This window comes from Centruroides vittatus, unplaced genomic scaffold, assembly GCF_030686945.1.
Source record: "Centruroides vittatus isolate TY-2023 unplaced genomic scaffold, ASM3068694v2 contig_913, whole genome shotgun sequence".
NCBI classification, from domain to species: domain Eukaryota; kingdom Metazoa; phylum Arthropoda; class Arachnida; order Scorpiones; family Buthidae; genus Centruroides; species Centruroides vittatus.
In genome coordinates, this window is record NW_027122602.1 from 263,371 (window position 1) to 283,514 (window position 20,144).

Here is a 20,144-nt window from a genome sequence, read left to right on the forward strand (position 1 = left end):
CATAGTTTTCCATCAGTTTTTATTCTGATGTAAAATTTGATCATTGAAGAAATTCCAAATTTTTGAATTGATTATAAAAATATAGTCTAAATCGCATCTTAGACTAATCTCAATGCTATTTAACTGTTGTTAAATGTTCAATCATTCAATCAATCAATTCTTTATTACATGACCTCAGATTGTTACAAAAGGGTCAAATTATAATTTAAAAGTAAAGTTAGTAATATTAACAAATTAATACAATAGCTTAGTACAAGATAATACAAAATAAAATACATAATAATAATCAAATTTTGAAAAATACGGTAAATTAATTACCGTATTTTACGGACTATAAGACGCTACAGATTATAAGACGCACCTTAATTTTTAAGCAATTTTTTTTAAAAAAAATACCTATAAGACACTACGGACTATAAGACGCACCTGAATTTTGGAGGCAATTTTTCGAAGAAAAAAGTGCGTCTTATAGTCCGTAAAATATGGTATATCTTTTCAGGACTTAAATCTCATCAAATACTTTTTCTATTTGCTTCAAATTTCAGACAATCAAAGAAGATATGTTCCCAAGTTTCATACAGTTACATACTACTAGTACAAATTCTCTCAGAATCTATTATTAGTGTACTATACTATTACACATCAAAATGTTATTTTGACCACATCTCAGTTGAAGAATTAATTGTTTTACATAATAATTTATGTTCATAAATAAATAATTCCTTGCACATAAAAATTGTTATAATACTACAGTATAATTGATAATGCATGTTTTTCCAACAAAGACCAATCTTCTTGTATGCTTTGTTCACAACACACTTTTAGAATTAATGATTAATAGCTTTCAATTTAGTTATTTTATTTAAAAATTATAAATATTTTCTACAGGAGTAGCAGAAGCACAAGATATAAGCTTCCATCTAAAACCCTTAGAGAGTCATTTATTGAAATTTGAACAAACAGATTTTAAGGATATTATACCTGCCATTTGCATTTTAATTCAAATTATAGGATTGTGTTGGGCACGATCTGATTATTTCAGAACTCCATCTAGATTAATTATATTGCTCCAGAAAGTTGGAAATAAATTAATAAATATGGTAAATATGACTTTTAATTTATTTTATTTACTTATTATCTTGCTATGTAATCAACATCAAATGATTAACCAAATTATTGGGCTATTTTTGGGTTACATTAATACAAGGTGGTAGCATATCTGCCTGCCTTTAGTCAAATTAATTACTAATTAATTGTTATCATAGTTCAAAAATATTCAGCCTGATAATTCAGCTGATCATTTTGTATTGATTAATTAAATCAGATTAGTTGTTGTTATACATCTTCATATGTAAATTACAAGAACAGTATGTTGATTAAAAACTTAATAAATAATTAAATATAAATAATATACAATATTTCATGAATTATCTCTTTTCAAAGTATTACAGAGAACTACATATTGTCATTGAAAATGCATAAGGGCATTTTTCATTTTTTCAACTGTATAGGAGAGAGATTTATTTTCTTATTTTCTTTGTAAATAAAAAACTGTTGAGTATAAAGCACTGCTTTTTTTAAGATTTTGTTTACAATACTTGGTAAATACTATAAACACATAAGTTTATCATTGACTTCATTATTATCTTATTTTGGGGTCGTATTTTGAGATATGCCTTTATGTTTTGCTAATAATCAAAAGCTCTCTGATTTAATGATATATGTCTTTTAGAATTAAGACATAACTGTGATTTAAAATTAAAATTTGGCTCAAAGTAACAAAATCAATTGATTGCTATTAAAATAAAATATTTTGTATGCAATAAAAACAAAATGAAAAGAGACATTATTGTACTGAAGTGTTTTTAATGACAAACATAAAATCAACAATAAACACAAAAATATGAGTAAATTGACATAAGGATAAACTATTTAAGAAGAAACCACATGAGGTACAAAAGTAAGTTAAAAAGTACTTTGGAGAAATAAAAATGCAAATCAAAAATGTTGTTAAAATCCATTAATATACATCAGAAACTGAAAGATGCTAAATGGTAAAGTAGGCTACTTGCTTACTAGTATATCAGTTCAAGTACAGTAATATAATATTTCTTAAATGAAGATGAAAATGAAAACTACAAGAAAGCAAATGTTTTCATTTGTGTGTAATGGGCATTGTCAGGCTAACTGACCTTCACAGTTAGCCTGACAATGCCTGTTAAACATGGATGAAAATGTTTGCTTTCTTGTAGTTTTTCTTTCTGGATCTTGGTTATATGTATAGTGTTTATTTACATATACACAGTTTGAGTAGTTGAAATGTAGTAATATAAAATTCCTCTCATTGAAATTTATTGATATATTATTGATATTAGACAAAATTATAATTTCTGAAATCAAATTTGCATTCAAATATTTGAATATACTTCCTACATTGACAATAGGCATGTCTAATGCTTGGTACCTTACATACTTGGCACATGCACTATATCCTTACCAAGTTTGATCAAAATCAGTGACTCCATTGTCATGCTGTTCCATGTCCCAGTGTTGTAAATCATCCAGCTGCATAGAATAACAGGGAGTAGGAATAAACATGAAACTTGAATGAGCGAAACTTGTCCTTCAAATTTTATAGAAAAATGATTTCATAAGTGAGATTTGTCCATAGATCAGAGTGTCAATTGATTAAAAAGAAATGATAGTTACATTTTTAATGATGGAACCTACAGGGAAATTTTAAATTTTGCTGTATTAACAAATAGTTTTTCTGAAAACTTTATTTTTTAAACAATTAATTTGTGCAAATAGTCTGTAATAGTGCAAATTTTGTCTATGAAGAATTAAACTTTACTCTTATAAAGAAAACTTTCAAACATCCTATGATTTCAGTAAAATTTATTGTTGAAATACAAGAAAAAATGAATTAATATAAAATGTATAATTCATAGGTCAAATAATATTGAAAAAGATTAATTATTGTAGATTGTAAAATACATCAATTTTTATAAATCACTAATTTCCAAACTTTATATTTTATGTAATACAGATATTTATTTAATCTGCATTGTGCTAAATATATACAGGGTGGGCCAACGAAAACGAAACGGCAGAGTGTTCGTGTTCGTCCAAGCAAATCGCTCGGACAGGTCAATTTTATTCTCGAGGGGACATCTTATGCAATAAAGTTTTTGCGAATCTGAATATTAACTAAACAAACATTTTTTTCGAAATAAATGTTTGTTTAGTTAATACAAAATAAATGAGTTTTTAAAATTTTTTGTTGTCTGTTGTATTCAGAATCGCAAAAACTTTATTGCATAAGATGTCCCCTCGAGAATAAAATCGACCTGTCTGAGCTATTTGCTTGGATGAACATGAACACTCTGCCGTTTCGTTTTCGTTGGCCCACCCTGTATAAGTAGTTTTGCAGTGTTTATGCAATGAGAATGGAAGAGAATTCTGCACAGTATTCAGACTGTGTAGAATCGATTGTCTGTAAGAAGAGAGACAGAAACAAGACAAACCAGCTAAGATGTGCATTTCTCTTCTGAAAAGACACAAAAAGAAAGATAGTCTTTCTTGCATTATATTTTAATGAAAAATGGATGCTGTACAATAATTATCAAAGATCAGATCAGTACTTGGATATTGATGAAACATCCAAGCATGTGGCAATGCCAAGTCTACTTTCATGAAAGGGTCTGCTGGTGGTTTGCTGTTGGTGTAATCTGTCATTCATTTCTTTGACCTATGAAGGCAGATTCCTACTGTACAGAACTCTAGCAAAAGCATGAAAAGCTATGCAAGTACTCAGCATTAGTCAATTGACAGAAAGATGCTCAGGTGCAAGTAATTTTTTGGGGCCCCAAAATACAAATATCCCTAATAGATAGTTAGGTTCAAAGAAAGTACCATGTTATGCAAATATGTGCTATATGAAACAAAGGAGTAGTACAAAATATGGGTGCGTATACTTTTAATTTCTTGTAGCATGTGAAAAAGACTGATCTGTAAGAAGATGTCACATGCTACATGAAAAAGACTGATCTATAAGATCAGATCAGTCTTTTTCACATGCTACATGCTACAGATCACTTCTGTCATGTATATTAGTTGGCAGAAAGTATATAAGTAGGATCAAATCGTATTTACTCCATGAATAAAACTGTTTACATAATGGTAAAATGGGAGAGTGCATACTATGCATTTTTACCATACAATCTTTCAAAACTGTCTCTTAATTTTTTCATCTCAGTTTATTGGATATTTTAATAATTTCTTTACTTACCATTTATTAAGTTTTAAATACTTTCCATTGTTGACAGCTAAACATATTTTTTTGCTGTCAACTATCAGCTTGACTTTAACCATGGAGGTTGCCATCTTTAATTTTTTTTATATGATCCAAATGATCCTACCTTCTGCTCAGATTAGTTTGATCCATATGATCCTAGATGGCATTTGTATATGCAGATAGAGATTGATCAGATCACTATAGTTTGTTTGTATACAGGAATTGAACAATCAGAGTAATCTTGGATCAGTTTGATTCCAAATGTATATGCATCCTTAGAGTTAAGTTTCAAAAGTTAGCAAAAATTTACTATTCTTTTTTTATAATTGAGAGAAATATGTTTATTAAAGCAATCAATAATTACTTAACAACAGGGCCATGCAGTAGATTTTCTTAATATGATGCATGTCTTTGTAATGCTGCCCCTTAAATGTTTTTTATGCTGCCCCCTTACGGTGCCACCTGATGCGGCTGCCTCTCTGTATCATAGCACAGCACAGCCTTGCTTAACAATTAGAATCATAAGTATTGCATGTTAATATTAATTTTTTCTTGACTAATAGACCCTGTTAAATGAAGACTTTTCTGTTTTGGTAAAATATTGTCACCATTTGAATTTTTCTGTTTACCTTAATCTGAAGTATAAGCAACATCTTAATTTTTCTGTACTTTTTTAAAATAAAATCTGATATTTTCATTTGCTTGCTTTGATGAAGAGATCTTTAAAAATTTAAGCTTTTTATATAGTAATTTTTAATTTAATCTATGAAAACAAAACACAATGACAGTCTTTTGGGTTCATTTAGATCACTATCACCAACAACAGTCATACCTGGTTTATAGAAAAGCTAGAATAGGAAGCTAGGACAAGGAAGAAGAAAAATTGTACAGTCAGTTTCCATTAAAGAAAACTGAGCGAAAAGCATAAAACAATATTGAAAATTTCAATATTGTAAAATCTGCCACCAAAACCAAATAACCAGCAGAAAAAAGGTGATACAGCTAGCATTTTTGCCTGTGTTGAATGGGCATCATCAGGCTAAATGACTCCATAGCTATTAAAACGAGAGATTGCTGTACAAGTGTGAAGAGGGGAAGTGACGTAAAAAAGAGAGGGAGGAGTAAGTTTACAGTTTGAAGAATGATTTCCATGCAGGAGGAAGAAATCTACATCATGCTGCCATTAACTTTTGCAATGTATATTCCTTCCCTCTGGGTGAGTTGTTCTTAGAACTGCAAACTTACTATTCTCTCTCTCTCCCTTTCTCTTTCTTACATCACCTTCCCTCTTCACATTTGTACAGCAATCCCTCATTGTTTTGACAGCTGCAGGGTTTTCATTTAACCAACATTTATCCTAATGATGATTGTTTAAGATGTGAAAACATTAGCTCTATCACCTTTTGTTCTGCTGGTTATTTAGTTTTTGTGACTGTTTTTATCAAGTTTACTCAGTTGTGAGTGGTTGTGTTTTATTCTAAAATCCATGGGCAAATATGAGACAACATGCATACTTGCTTGAATAAAAATTATTGAATGACAGTGTTTGCTCTTAAAAATTGTAGCATTTTGTATGGGGATATCCCCAATTCTCAAACCATGTTAGAGTGAAATTATGTTGTAGGAGGGATATCTGTATTTCTCAACTATAAAAAAGCCTAACTTATTCTCACTAAAAAATAATAAAAGAAAAAAATAGAATAAAAGTGTATTCCAGAAATGTCTGTGAAAGTTGTCCCAGCATTATACAAAACTTGTACATACATTTGTACTCATTATGCCAAGGATAACTATTTGGTTGAACAGCTGAAGGAATATATCTATTTAAAAATGCAGGGGCCAACTTCACACTAGCTCCCACATTTTTTTATACTGGTACAAAACCTCTATCATTCATCTATACTTATTAATTTGAGGATTATTCTCTAATAGTGTCTATTTATACCAAATAGAGTTTAGGAGATATGGCCATTTTAAAGTGTAGAGTCTACATCATGCATGCACATTACATTGCAATATTTTTTGTACTGCAATATCAAAGTGAAGAGCTCTCAAGTTAAATAACTGATATTCTGCACTTTTTGAAATGTTTTCATAACCATATAAAAATTTGTTGGAAAATATATGTAATATGCACATTAAGAGGATAACATTGCCAAATTCCTTCCTAATGGCTGAATTTTGAAGTAAAATTTTCCCCAACAATTGAAATCACATGCTCATGATAAGATACATATCACATTTAGTTGAGATTTGCCCAATAGTTTTTCTACAGAGAGCTCTGAACATCTACTCTAATTATGGTCACCCTGTACATTACCTTATATGAAAGTTTTAAATTACTGTACATTGCAAAGGATGTACAGTACAGTATTATGTAAATTTATTAGTATCAGTTTTATTGTTTTTGTTTAGTTTTATATTCTATATTAAATTTTCAGAGGATTCAGTATAGAACTCTAATTACAGTTCTTTATGTCAGTTTTTTTCGTAAGTGATCACTTCATTTGTGACCAAAATTGTATACTTGAAAGTGGCCACAAAAATTGGGTTTTACTGTACTTATATATTAAATTCAATAATTTTAAAATTAATGGTTGATTTTTAATAATTTTTTATATATTTTTATTTTGTAGTGCCATGATTGGTTAGATCCATCCAGTATATTAAATTTGGATATAGATGAAGCATATGATAAATTGGAATTTGCTTCAAAAGTTTTAAAAGACTTCTGTAATATATATCACGAATATTCTGATAATATGGAAAAATATATATCTGGAAATGTTGTTCAATCTTGGAATTTTTCTGATAGAAGAATATTTGAACATGTAAATAAATACTTAGAAAGAATTCAGCTTGTAAAGGTTAGTTTAAAAATACAAAATTAATTTTATGATTTTTACAATTGCATTTTTTTATTTAATTTTTAGTCTGCTTGCTTTCATTTCTTACTTTCTTGCATTATCATTACAATTAAGATAATTTTTTCTTCTAAAATATCAATATTACAAGCATATACCTAAATATTAATAATCAATATCAATAATCAATAGTGATATTGAAATTTAGATATATGCTTGTAATATTTCTTATGTAGCAGAAAAATTATTATAAATCTAATATAAATAGACTATAATTCAAGTATAATATTTGTATTATAGTTTAATTACAGTACTTGTATATTAACTCTATTCAAAAGCTTTTTATTAAATAATAATGAGCACTAATTGCATAGTTAACTAATATAAAAGACAATGAAATTTACTAGTTAACTATGTGGTTGCTTTGTTTTTATAAAAATAGTTTAAATTAGTAGTTAACTACATAACTATTCAGAAATAGAAAAACAAAACTTTAGACTGGATTAAAATAACAGCTTTGTTTTTTATTTCATCCATATTATGTAACACTTTTTATATAAATAAAAAGTGTTACATAATATTTAAACTGATGTCTCAAGAATACAAGTATTCTTCAAATTTTTTATGTACATTACCTAGATATTAAATTTGTCCTGATATGGAAAATAGACGTTCCACTGCCGCACTATCAGTGAAAGTAGTGTTGTATTAAAAAAATAATTCTTTATTTGCTAGTAGTTGTGTAACACACAAAAACAAACTTTATTATTTTTTAAATTTCCAATTATACATGAAAATTCCTGCCATTTAAGTCAATAAATAGAGTATTAATTAATAACTTGATGCAAGTATAAAACAAAATAAAGGTATGCAACAAGCCATGTATTTTCTTACACATGTGCATGGCAAAACATAGCAAAACCTGATTGGTTGTTTTTCTTTGAATTAAACTTTTATCATTGGCAATATAAAAATTTCAAATGCTATAATTTCTCATATCGTGTAAAAATGTTGAACCACACTTGTTGACTTTCACAAAAGTTGAATTGATCTTCATAAAAATTAAATTGTGTTTGCTCAACTTAATAACTTACATTAGATTTATTACAGTGTGTTTCACTTTAATTCACTATAATGTTGTCTACATTATAGTGAATTAAAAAGAAAACTAGTTAGAGTAGTTGAAACCAAACAGGTAGTTAACTAGTAACTTAATTACCAAATTAGGATAGTAATTGTATGTAGTAATTAATTATATTGAGAGTACTATAATTACAGTTGAATCTTGTTTATGTGTTTTTCAAAAAACCGGAAAAAATATTATGTGAGAAAAACATGAGTGAAACTAACTAGTTTTGAATTTTTTCAGAATGAATATAGTTCATCATAAAAATATTACAAATTTATTACTACACACCTGACTTTATACATATAATTCTTAACAAAGAAGTTTTTTTTTAATATGGATATGTTTGAACAACATATAAAAGGAAAATTAAAACAGTGTAAAATTAAATCATGTATTTTTAAAAAATTTACCAAGTTTTTTTGTTTGTTGTTATACTTTTTTTAATGGATTTGTCATGTACCAGTATGGTATGTATATAGTGTTGTTGTTTTATATGAAACTTACCACTAAATATGGAGTATATTACCTCCAAAAACTTCTAAGTATGGTTAAAAAAATTAATCTTTTAAAAATCCTCTAAATTTTTATGTTTCAAAAAATGTGTGTGAACAACCTAAATAATAATAGTAATCACAACTACTGTACCATTACAAATGTCAAACATTTTATTTAAATAATTAACATGTCATTTTCTATTAACATTTTAATATTAATCAGTTTCAAATGCCCTTGCACCTGCTGTTGATGTTACTTTGCTGATGTTACTTGCTTTTCATTTTGAAGGAACAAAATTTTAGCAGGTTTTGTTTTTTTAATTTAAATTTATATTTAACATTCAAATCTCTAAATCTGGGTGTGAAACTTTCAAAATGGCAACACTGAGTATGAGATATCAGTTGTCTTCTTTCACTGAAACTCCAGTCATATGAAAGAATGAAGAGCCATTCTAAAGGTTAGCATACTGACAATGAATAATGAAAATGAATTATAAAATCAGAAACAATTTTGATTTGAAAATTGCTTTATGCTTTAAAATATGGAAAATTTTCAACATAGACAGGCCAAATGATTTGCTAAATAGGAAAGTTTGTTGGAAATAACCTCACATTACATATTACTCATTCTACTTTTTGTATTTGATGGCGATTCACTGTTAGTATGGATTAATACCTGAAGTAAATACATACTATGCTTTTTTACTTTTTTAATTATTACTTTAAATTTTTTTATTGCACTTATATATATATATATAATCCATAAGTGAGAAAGTGCTATAGGGTACCTAGAAATATGACATATAACTATGAAATTATATAAATGAAAAACATATAATTGAAGTGTTTTATAATGGGGAAAGTATCATGAAGGAAATATTTAACATATAATTTCAAGAAAAATATACAGCTGAGAAATGTATATTTTGACATAAAGGTAACAAGATTTAATTTATTGAAGTTCAAAGTTTATTAAAATTAAAATATTTTCGAATATTGCATTTTACAAGCAGTTTCAACTAAATTATAAGTAGAATATTTCCTTTTAGAATAATTATTTTATACTACTAAACATCTTTGTTTTCTTTGCCACAAAGAAAGGTTAAGTCAAACTTCAATAACTCTATTTTAATATCTATTTCAATAATTTGGCTTTTTTCAATTGAAAAAACCAAGAAACATTTTCATTTCTTCCATTTTCCATTTACCATTGTTTAAATTAATTTATAATTAAACAATGTGTTTAAAATTTTACATTTCTGAAATTTCACATGTATAAACCATGATCTCCAGAAAGCCATTTTATTTTTAAATTTATTTTTCATTTTCCTAAAAATTTTTTATATGGACATTTATTCTACATGGAATTTGGCATGGAAAATTCTAAATGAGAAAAATGATATTGCAGTAGCTCCTCATTATATTGGGAATGTAGGGAGGCAAACCAAAAGAACGATATATCAGATGGCACAATATGAATGATGTATCTATCCATTATTGATAAATTGCTTTTATATTTAAAGACAAAAAGTACTGTGATATATTTCAACAAATGCTATAATGAAGTATACAACAAGGGGCTATTGTATTATCAATAGAAATAATTAATAACAAAAGATTATATTTTATTATCTACTATATAAAGCTGAAAAAATGGATGGTTTCTGTCACGGTATGCCAAAAATGGCCAATTTAAATAATAGCTAGGGGCATCCATAGCTATTATTTAAATTAACAATATAACAATGTAAATTATTTTATATTTATTTTATATTTTTACAGTACATTCAGTATATTATTATTTTCATTTGTAATAGGAATTTATTATTGTCACTGAATGCCTGAAATTTGCAGTAAAGGTCTACCTGTGTGTGTGTGTGTGTGTGTGTGTGGATTGGGGCATATATTTTGTATGCCCTGATACTTGCATTGGGCCTTTCAATTGGTAGATATATAGACATAGATACAGATATGTGTATGTATATATATATATATATATAGATTATAATTTAATTACTATAATAAATAATAATAAATTAATTTTTGGAATAAAATATTTTAAAATATTAAATCAATTTTCAGGATTATTTTCATATATGCCAAGAGTACAGCAAATTGGAAAAAGTAGAAATTGGTGGCATTAGGGGATATAGCATGAGCTGCCAAATACAAAATATTTATGAAGAATTTGTTAATTGGATGGAAAATTTTTCAAAATCAACATATGATATTTTTGATGTGAATGATGATGTAAGATCATTATATATTTCATCATATATCATATCATATAATATATTTATAAATGAATATTTGTATAATTTTATTAAAATTTAATTATTAATTAGATTAAATAATTTTAATTCATAATGTATTTGATTTTTAAGAGAAAAATACAATTTTTAATTTAAAAAATTTTTTTCACATAATTAATAAGTCAATACATGTTTACAGTTTACACATGATTAGTAATTAATAGTCATATACTATATTTACAAATGATAAAACGTCTTTATTATAATTAACACTTTATACTCAACACCTCTGATATGTAGTGCAGATATTGGACAGAAGCTGGTTTTTCTGTTTCTGTTCTACATAATAGAAATGGATGCCCTTATATAGTAAAGACTTGCTGGATAGGTTCCTGTATCCAAGGCTTTTCAAAACTCGTGAATTTTTTATTAAAATAGTTGAGATAAATTTTTTATAATGAGGATATCATAAATCTGGTTGTTTCTGCTTCCATACTATATAATAGAAATGGATGCCCATATTATTTAGTGCTTTAGAGTAAGGGTATCCAAACTTTTTGCTGCAAGGACCAGATTGGTATTTAAATACATTTGTGGTGGGCCACGTGAATATGTGAATTAAAAAATTTCATTATGACTAAGGCGGCATTGAATTTTATTTTTTACAGTTAATTACAGATACACCAGTACAACAAACATACATAATTAGAAAATTATTTTATGCAACTTTTAATGGGAATGATGGAACTGTGTTTTTTGCTAAAGATTTTCTTTAAAGTTGGGATTAAAATCTGAAACACCAATTATAAACAATGATTGCAAATGATCATCTGATAAATTTGCCCTGTACTTGATTTCAGATACTTTATCCTCGAAAAAGTTTGTTGACACATATAGGTTGTCTCAAACATAGGTTGTCCCAAACATAGAAATAAATTTACAGGCAAATTACTTTAAATTTGGAAACTCTTTTGCATTTAAAAATTTGCAAAATTGACCAAGTTTCCTTCCTTGTATTTATCCTTGATTTGATCATTAGCTTGAAGATCAATAATTTCCATTTGAAACTGACTTGAAACATTGGCAACGTTGCAGTCAAATGGATTTTGAAACGGCCGAATTTCCTTTGAATTCATGTCAAGATCAGAAAATCACTTTTGATATTCTCATTTTAAATCCACAATGACTTTTACTGCAAATCTGGTTGGAAATTGTTTATCAGTTTCTGTATTCAATTTTTCACAGCATGGGAAATGGGTAAAATTACATTCATTCATCTGACTTTCGAGCAATATCATCTTTTCCCTGAATGCTTTGATTTGCGCGAATAAATCACAAATTAAGTTGTTTTTATCTTGGAGCTTTAAGTTCAAGTTATTTACCTGTGTCACAACATCTGCAGAAAAGCAACTTCCAGGGCCATTCGGCATTCAGCAATAGTAGTTCAGGGTAATTTTTCTTCGCAAGAAATAAATTAATTTCATTTCTAAGCTTAAAGAACTGCAACAGCACTTTTCCACAGCTAAGCCATTGAACTGCAGTATAATATGACAAGTCAACGGACTCGGATTCAATTTGTTTGAAAAAAGATCGAAATTGGCGATGATTGAGTGCATGTGATAGAATAAAATTTATGACAGAAACTAGTTGCAATATCGACATGTTTTATACATAGTGCTTGTTGATGGATAATACAATGCAGAAAAATTGGTACTGATGCTCCTGCACCTTCACAAGCTTTTATAATTTGTCCAACCACACTGATGTTTGCACCAGACATGTTTCTTCCTCCATCAATTGTCATACCTTGGAGTCGATTCCAGTCCAAGTTATACTTTGTCAACGTTTTTTGTACTTCTTTGAAGATATCTTCTCCAGTTGTGCTGTGCATGTTGTTAATGGAGGCTAACTCTTGTATGACCTTAAGTTCGTCATCAACTCCACAAACAAAAACTAAAAGTTGCGAGGTGTCACTAACATCAGCTGATTCATCCATCATGAGAGAATATTGTGTAAAACGCTGAGCTTTACCAGTAATCTGGTGGAGAATATTGCTTCCAATATTGTCAGTTCGATGAGCGACAGTATTATGAGAAAGACTGATCATTTTGAAAAGTTTCAACTTTTCTGGGAACAACTCACCAACAGCTTCCATCATACACTTTTTAATGATGTTTCCATCCATAAAGTGTTGCCTTTTATTGCCAACAAATAAGCAACTTTCATGCTAACTAAGGTCAATGCTTCATTTTCTGAGTTTGCCTTCCTAACTAAATTTTGCTGAGTACACAAACTATGACACATTGTTTCAAATTTTTTAGTATGCTGCTTGTCCTTAAATTATGAGTAGGTTCAAGCATGTTTTGTTTCATAATTTTGACATAAATTATATTCCTTCATTACAGCAACAGTGTCATTGCAAATTACACATACAGCTTTGCCATTCTTTGACTGCAATTGCAGAAAGAAGTATTTTACTCCCCATTCTTCATTAAAAACGTGGCACTCATTATAAACTTTTCTTTTTGTTCTTTCCATGTTTAAACCTTAAAAAATAATGTTAAACTTCAAAATAATTAATTTGTAATACATTAAATATGAATTTACACATTCCAATTTACAAATGAGTCATGTGCAACAGAATAGAAGACAATAGAAGGCAATCCTGATGTTCAACTACAGAGAAACAACATATAATGCTCTTGATTCTTTCTTTTTCCCCTCTACTCACTAATAAAAAGACAGACCACAGAAACTGTGTATTCGTGTACCTTTGCTATTTGCCTGCCTTCATACCAATTTGATAGTTACTGAACAATAGCCCAAAACAATATTTTTACGACAGTAAATTTAAGTAAAATTTTATGTATATATTTTTTCATTTTTATTATTTTTAAAAATTAAAAATCCTTTTTTTTATCAAATATGATTTTTGCATTTTTTTCAATTTTCGATATACATTTATGAAAATCAAGTGGGTTTGCGTGAAAAAATCAGTATTTTTCAAAAACCTTTGTGGGCCAGATAAAATCACCTGTCGGGCTGGGTCTTGCCCTCAGGCCATAATTTGGACACCTCTGCTTTAGAGCAATGTTTTTCATTCTTTTTCTTATTGCATACCAGTAAAATTATGGGTAGTTTTACATGAACCAGTAATTATATGCTACTACTAATTATTCTTATATATGCTTATCTAGAGTTACTGTACATAACAAAGTATATACAATAACTCTACATTACTATTTAAATGTTACCCATAATCAGCTACATCAGAGTCAGTATGGTCAAATATTGTTATGTGGACAAGTGAAATTTTTTCAAGGACTGTTTTAATGCTTGCACTTTGCTGATCTTTATATAAAAGTCATATCAACATAGACAGTTTGTTTGTGGAAGTCTTTCCAGCTAATACTAATACTACTTACATACATCCATTTCCTTTTGTTTCTACACAATTGCTTGTTTTTTGTATGTGTACAGTTATCAACTTTGCCACTATTGTTTATTTTAGTTTACTGTTAAATTTTACAAGATGGCTTCAAAAATTTTCTGGAATTTTTGTTTATTTTAGGAAAATAGTTAACAATAAAATAAGTTACACTGTATATTCTTCAAAATAGTCAGTTTTAGTGGCTGTACACTTGCTAATATGTTCATAAAGCTGTTGAAAGTAGTCATGAAACTCATTTTCTGATAGTTCTGTAACATCTATTAAAAAATGCAGTGGTGGTGATATCATCAGAGTTTAAAGTTAAAAGGGCAGTGTGAATCACTGTTCTTTTAACTTAGATTTTAAGTGAAAAAAATAAGTGAAAATCTGCAAGTCTGCAAAATATGTAGGATGTTCCAATATTATTACAACTTGCTTTACTAGATACTGTTTAACCAAAATGAAGAAATGCGAGAGCATTGTCATGAAGGAGAACCCACATGTTTGTTCCATCTTTATGATTATTTTCTTATTGTTGCCTTTCTCTGCTAATGAAGGATATCAAGTACTGTACATGTACAGTACATTTCCTTTGTAACCATTCAGTCTTTTCCAGAATAAATTCCTGGTGAATAATACTCTAGGAATGAAAAAAATGTTTCAATATAACTTTTTCTTTGTTTCTTTCTATAGGACTTATCATTGATTAGGGAGATGATGATGATTTCCATTCAAATGACTGATCATACAGAAAATACCATATCTTGTGTCCTGTGACTATTTTGTTTATCTGTTTCAGCTAAAGTGATTAGGTCTGATACTGTAGTTCACATTTTCTATTCTGGAATAAAATAAGTAAAATATTGAAATAAGTTTTTTGAGCCTTGTGTAGACAAATATGATGTAACTTATGCTCTAGAATGTTTCCACTAATTGTCAAGGTTAAGGGATGCTTGATATATGGATCATTGCTAACAGTAACATAACCTATACAGAATCACTTATGCCAATAAGACATTTATGATTTCTTCATTGCAGCATTATTGTAAACTTTCTGAAATGTTAACTATATCTGAGGATGCTTTCTGAAGCAAAGCAGAAAATTTTCTAAGTGATAGTTACCAATAACAATCATTATTGTGAAACAAAGAGGGATGGTTTTTATAATAATATAAACACAAAAATAATGTGGTTGAGATTACAGGATGATTTCATATAACCACTTACTATTGAGCCCTTGTGGATAATTATTGCTTTTAGAAAGATATTTTATTTAATACATATGTTTTTACAATATGCAATTTGGCCAAATTACTAGTATGGCCCTCTTAGTTAGAAGTGTTATTAAAACATCTTTCTAAAAGCAATAATTATTCACAAGGTCTTAATAAGAAGTGGTTATAGAATAAACTGAGATCACCTTGTAATCTCAACCACACTATTTTTGTGTTTATATTAATTATTACAAAATTTTCTATTTGTGCACTGCTCAATGAGTGCCATTTTAAATTCCACTGATGCTATATGTACTGTACATCACATAAACAAACTATTCTTGCTACTGTTGGAAACGAAATAACATGGTCACACACCACCCGATGTCATGGATATTTCCAAATTTTGATAATACAATGTCCTGTCTATTCGTTCTATTTCATGCAGGATGTAATAATTCTAGAAAATTTTTGAAAGTGTCTTGTATATTAATTTTATATTATTTATGAATATTTTTATGGATGAAAATCATAATTTTTATCTGTTAGAGATGTTAAAATTTTTGGAAAGAAAGTGCTTGTCTTAGTTTTATAAGTTGATATTTGTGCCTTTTGTGTGTTTTGTAAATTTTGTAAGCTGATTCACTACATTCAAAAGAGCTTAAGTGTTAGTAAAGTATGGTCTTCCAAAATGAATATTAATGTTTTAAATTACTGGAATTATGTTAATTATAATATGAGAAATATGCAATGTACACCAATCAATAGAGTAAATGTCCAAGTTTCATCTCCTGTTCCATCAAACATGTTGTTGTCTAATATTTCTATGAAGTGCCGTAAATGAAAATGGAAACTTCACAACAGAGAAGATATTTTGACATGACTGTAGTGAGTGTAGAAAGAATTTGAGTATTGGTTGGACATGCACTATGTGACACAAAGTGTACATATTGAAAAATTGTAATCAGCAAAAGTGAAACTTGAACAGTTTTCCAATGTTTTAATGTACATTACAACATTCTCAGATAATAATTAACATAATTACAATAATTTAAAATGGTGTCATTCTTTTTTGGAAGATCATGTATTTTATTTCTGTAGCATTAAAACTATGTGAAAAGAAAACAAGCAATTATTTATTGTGACATAGTCACAATGCCAGACTGCAATGTTTAATTATATTTTTAATTTATTTAATTTAAAATATATGATCTCCACCTCAAATTAGTAGTGGCTTGCACCTGTACATCATACTTTTCCTTTAACAATAGAGTTGTGCCTGTCATCTATTAACTTCTTTCAGTGAAAAGTTTTTAAATTGAAATAACATGACTTCTGGTTTGCACAAGAAGTTCATATATAGTTAATTGGGGTTTCCTGTCTTAAAGATTTCCCTTTCTGGTCTTATCTTCCATTTATGTAACTCCATTCTCAAGATTAAGGAAAGACAGACAGACGGCAACAGTGGAAATTTATAGGTTTATAATTTTTTCAAATTGCAGTCCAATAAAGATTGTCTTTATTGTTAAATGAAAAGAATAACAATAAATTATAACAACTATAATATTAATTAATTAATATTATTAATAATATCATTAATTTAACATGATTTTTATTAATTTTTGTCTGTTTATAGAGATTTACTATAGATAATCAGAAATTTACAGAAAAAGTTTATGATTGGGATAGAAGATTAGGAGCAATTTTGTATAGATGGTTTGATGATTGTAGTTCTCCTGAGTCAGCATTTTCTGTAAGTGAAATAAATATAAAATTATTTTAAATTAAACTAAAACATTTTTCTATTAATTTAATAAAAATGATACGAATAAATTTTTTTGTTTTTAATTATCTGAGTTTTTCAGTGTATATCTAAATATTTTCTGAATGAATTTTGAACAAAGGATAAAAACAGCATATATATATATATATGTTTATTTATTTATTTTATTATTATTTTTTATTATTTATTATATCAGTGTTATTAAAACTATTTCTTTGATTCTAAGACATAACATAATTTTGAAATAAAACTTAAAAATTATTTTATTAAGTTTTATTTAATAACAGCAAGTTAGAAACAAAACAAATACCACAAAATAGGTGTTATTTTTGTCATTTTTATGCCTATTGTATTTCCACACATATTAGCACATACATATTGCTTTTATAGAGGAGGATTAAATTAGTATTATATTCTACAAAGTACCTAAAGAATTTTACTTGATTGCTTCTTTTTCTTTCTTTTGTTCATTGGAATTAAGCACAAAAATTGCTATGCAGAACTTATCACATGGGAACAGTTTTTGATTAATAAAATAGATATAAGTCCACAGACAATGTTTCAAGATATACAAATAAACAGTGCTACATCCAAAGTATTTGACATTGGATTTTTCCTGGTGGCACACTTAGAGATATTCTATCCCAAAAACCCTACTCAGTAGGTCAAATGTTGATGCAGTTGTGACCAGCCAAAGCCCTGGACATATATCCTTAGGTTGCACAAAAATCGCTCTTAAGAGTTTTGGTCAATCTTAATACATTTTGATTCATCATTACAAAATTTTTATTTAAGGTGTTGTTATCCAAAATGTTAATGCTGCATTTTAATGTAATTTTTTCGATATTTTGAAAGTTAAAAAAAAAGAAAAAAAGGAGTTTGAACTGCACAAGCAGTGAAAAATGCATTTAAGCTTAAAATAAGCTTCTGTGGCTAAATGCCATTATTGTACTGTACTGTTGTATTTTATTTTATATTAGAATATATATTTTCCTTTCTTCTTCCTATTCCTATTATCTTCCCTTCCTGGAATCTGTACTGGAGTCTGTTCCTGGAATCTTGCAGGAGCCTCTCAAATTTGGTAGTATATGTGAGGTCCAAGTAAGATTCAAGCTCACATATTGGAATGTTGGACTGAGAAAGTAAACTTTGTCCCTAGTGCTCGTAGAAGTGAAAAAGTGATGATAAAATGAGGAAAATAGAATGTTTTGTTCAGTAGAAAATGTTGTGTGAAAGTAGTTTACATTCTTATATGTCATGAAAGAAAACATAAATTTCAAAATTACAAGCAAAAGCTTCAAGGTTCACCAAATATTACTTGGTTGGAGTCAAGATGTGGGGTCAAATTGAACATTAAAGATCAACCTTTCTCATGACCTGATCTGGTCCAATTTCACCTAGATACAAAGGACCAATCAGTGGAAAATGAAGAGAGTCCAGGACTAATCAAAATGTTTGATTTAGGGATAAATCTTTTAAAAATCCCAAATTTCAATAACAAAATGGCATCTCCTGAGTGTTCCAAGTGTCAGACCAACTTTTGTGTCATACCTATATTCGTCACCATACCTCCTCCTTTGGATTGACATCTTCTGTATTACTAGATGTCAATAGCATCATCCCAGGACCATCAAGATGTTGAAGGAACTCTCACTCACTAACCATGGATACTATTTCTTTTGAGGCTTATTTTGGAAAGGAGAGGAAGACCCAAAGCACATTGCTGATGTAGAAATTCTAAGATTGACTAAATCCTGTAAGCTCCTTTCATGTCTATAAAATAGTTTTTGTAACTGTCAAGTTGGATCTTAACTCAATGGTAACAAACAACTTTATGATCCCACACCTTTCTGTCTATTCTGAATTTGATTTCCTGATCAGCAACCTCGCATATATTTTAGTATTTAAATCATTAAATTGGTAATTATTGAAAGTATAATTGTAGCAATATCTGTTGTGTCTGCAGAACAATCATTTTCAAAGTTAAAATTGATGAAGTACTACCTCTGAATGTGTTGAGAGAGACTTTCTTCACTTTTGATCTTGTCCATTGCTGCAGAACAGGATTTTTTTCTGTAATTAATGAATTAATGCTGCTAAAAGCAGGGCAGTTTTTTAGGTGAACTTCTATACAGCTATTGAATTTTGCAATTTATTGTAAAGCTATTGTATACATTTTAATTACATTATTGTGTGTTCTACTGTCTGTTTCTATATTAAAAATGTTCATACTATTGTAAACCTAAACAAATATGCCTTCTATCTCCATCTCTCTTTAATGGGCCTCAAAAATAAATTTTGCCTAGGACCTTGCAAATCTCTACCATGTTCCAAGAACTTCACTTGAGATTGTTTCTTTAGATATTTCATCAGTTGTGCACATGTGTGAGGAACAGACCATGAGAGAAGCCTAACTAGCTGTGGTACAGCCTTGAGTGTACAAACACTATTTTAATATAATATATACTTGTCTTTACAATGTTTACTGCCAATTTTTACTTTCTAATCAATGTATGAGAGTCCACAGTGGCTATTTTGATATAAAAATCAATATCTGTATTAATATTTATTAAAAAGTTAAATTCAACAAGGAAGTTCATAAGGTTGTATCTTTGACTTCGCTTCCACCTAAAATGATTCATCTTCCTTTGAATTCAACTCATTCAAGGAAGTGTTGAGGG

The 20,144-nt window shown here is 28.4% G+C and overlaps 1 protein-coding gene across 1 annotated transcript in view; it reads left to right on the top strand.

Annotated features, from left to right (window-relative positions):
- Positions 1-20,144, top strand: part of LOC136984322 (dynein beta chain, ciliary-like) — a 215,241-nt gene that overhangs the window by 11,927 nt on the left and 183,170 nt on the right. The window contains exons 5-8 of the mRNA XM_067281255.1: positions 889-1,100; positions 6,934-7,164; positions 10,867-11,034; positions 17,317-17,433. Coding sequence (XP_067137356.1) covers positions 889-1,100; positions 6,934-7,164; positions 10,867-11,034; positions 17,317-17,433 — 728 coding nt within the window. The remainder of the gene's footprint in view (positions 1-888; positions 1,101-6,933; positions 7,165-10,866; positions 11,035-17,316; positions 17,434-20,144) is intronic.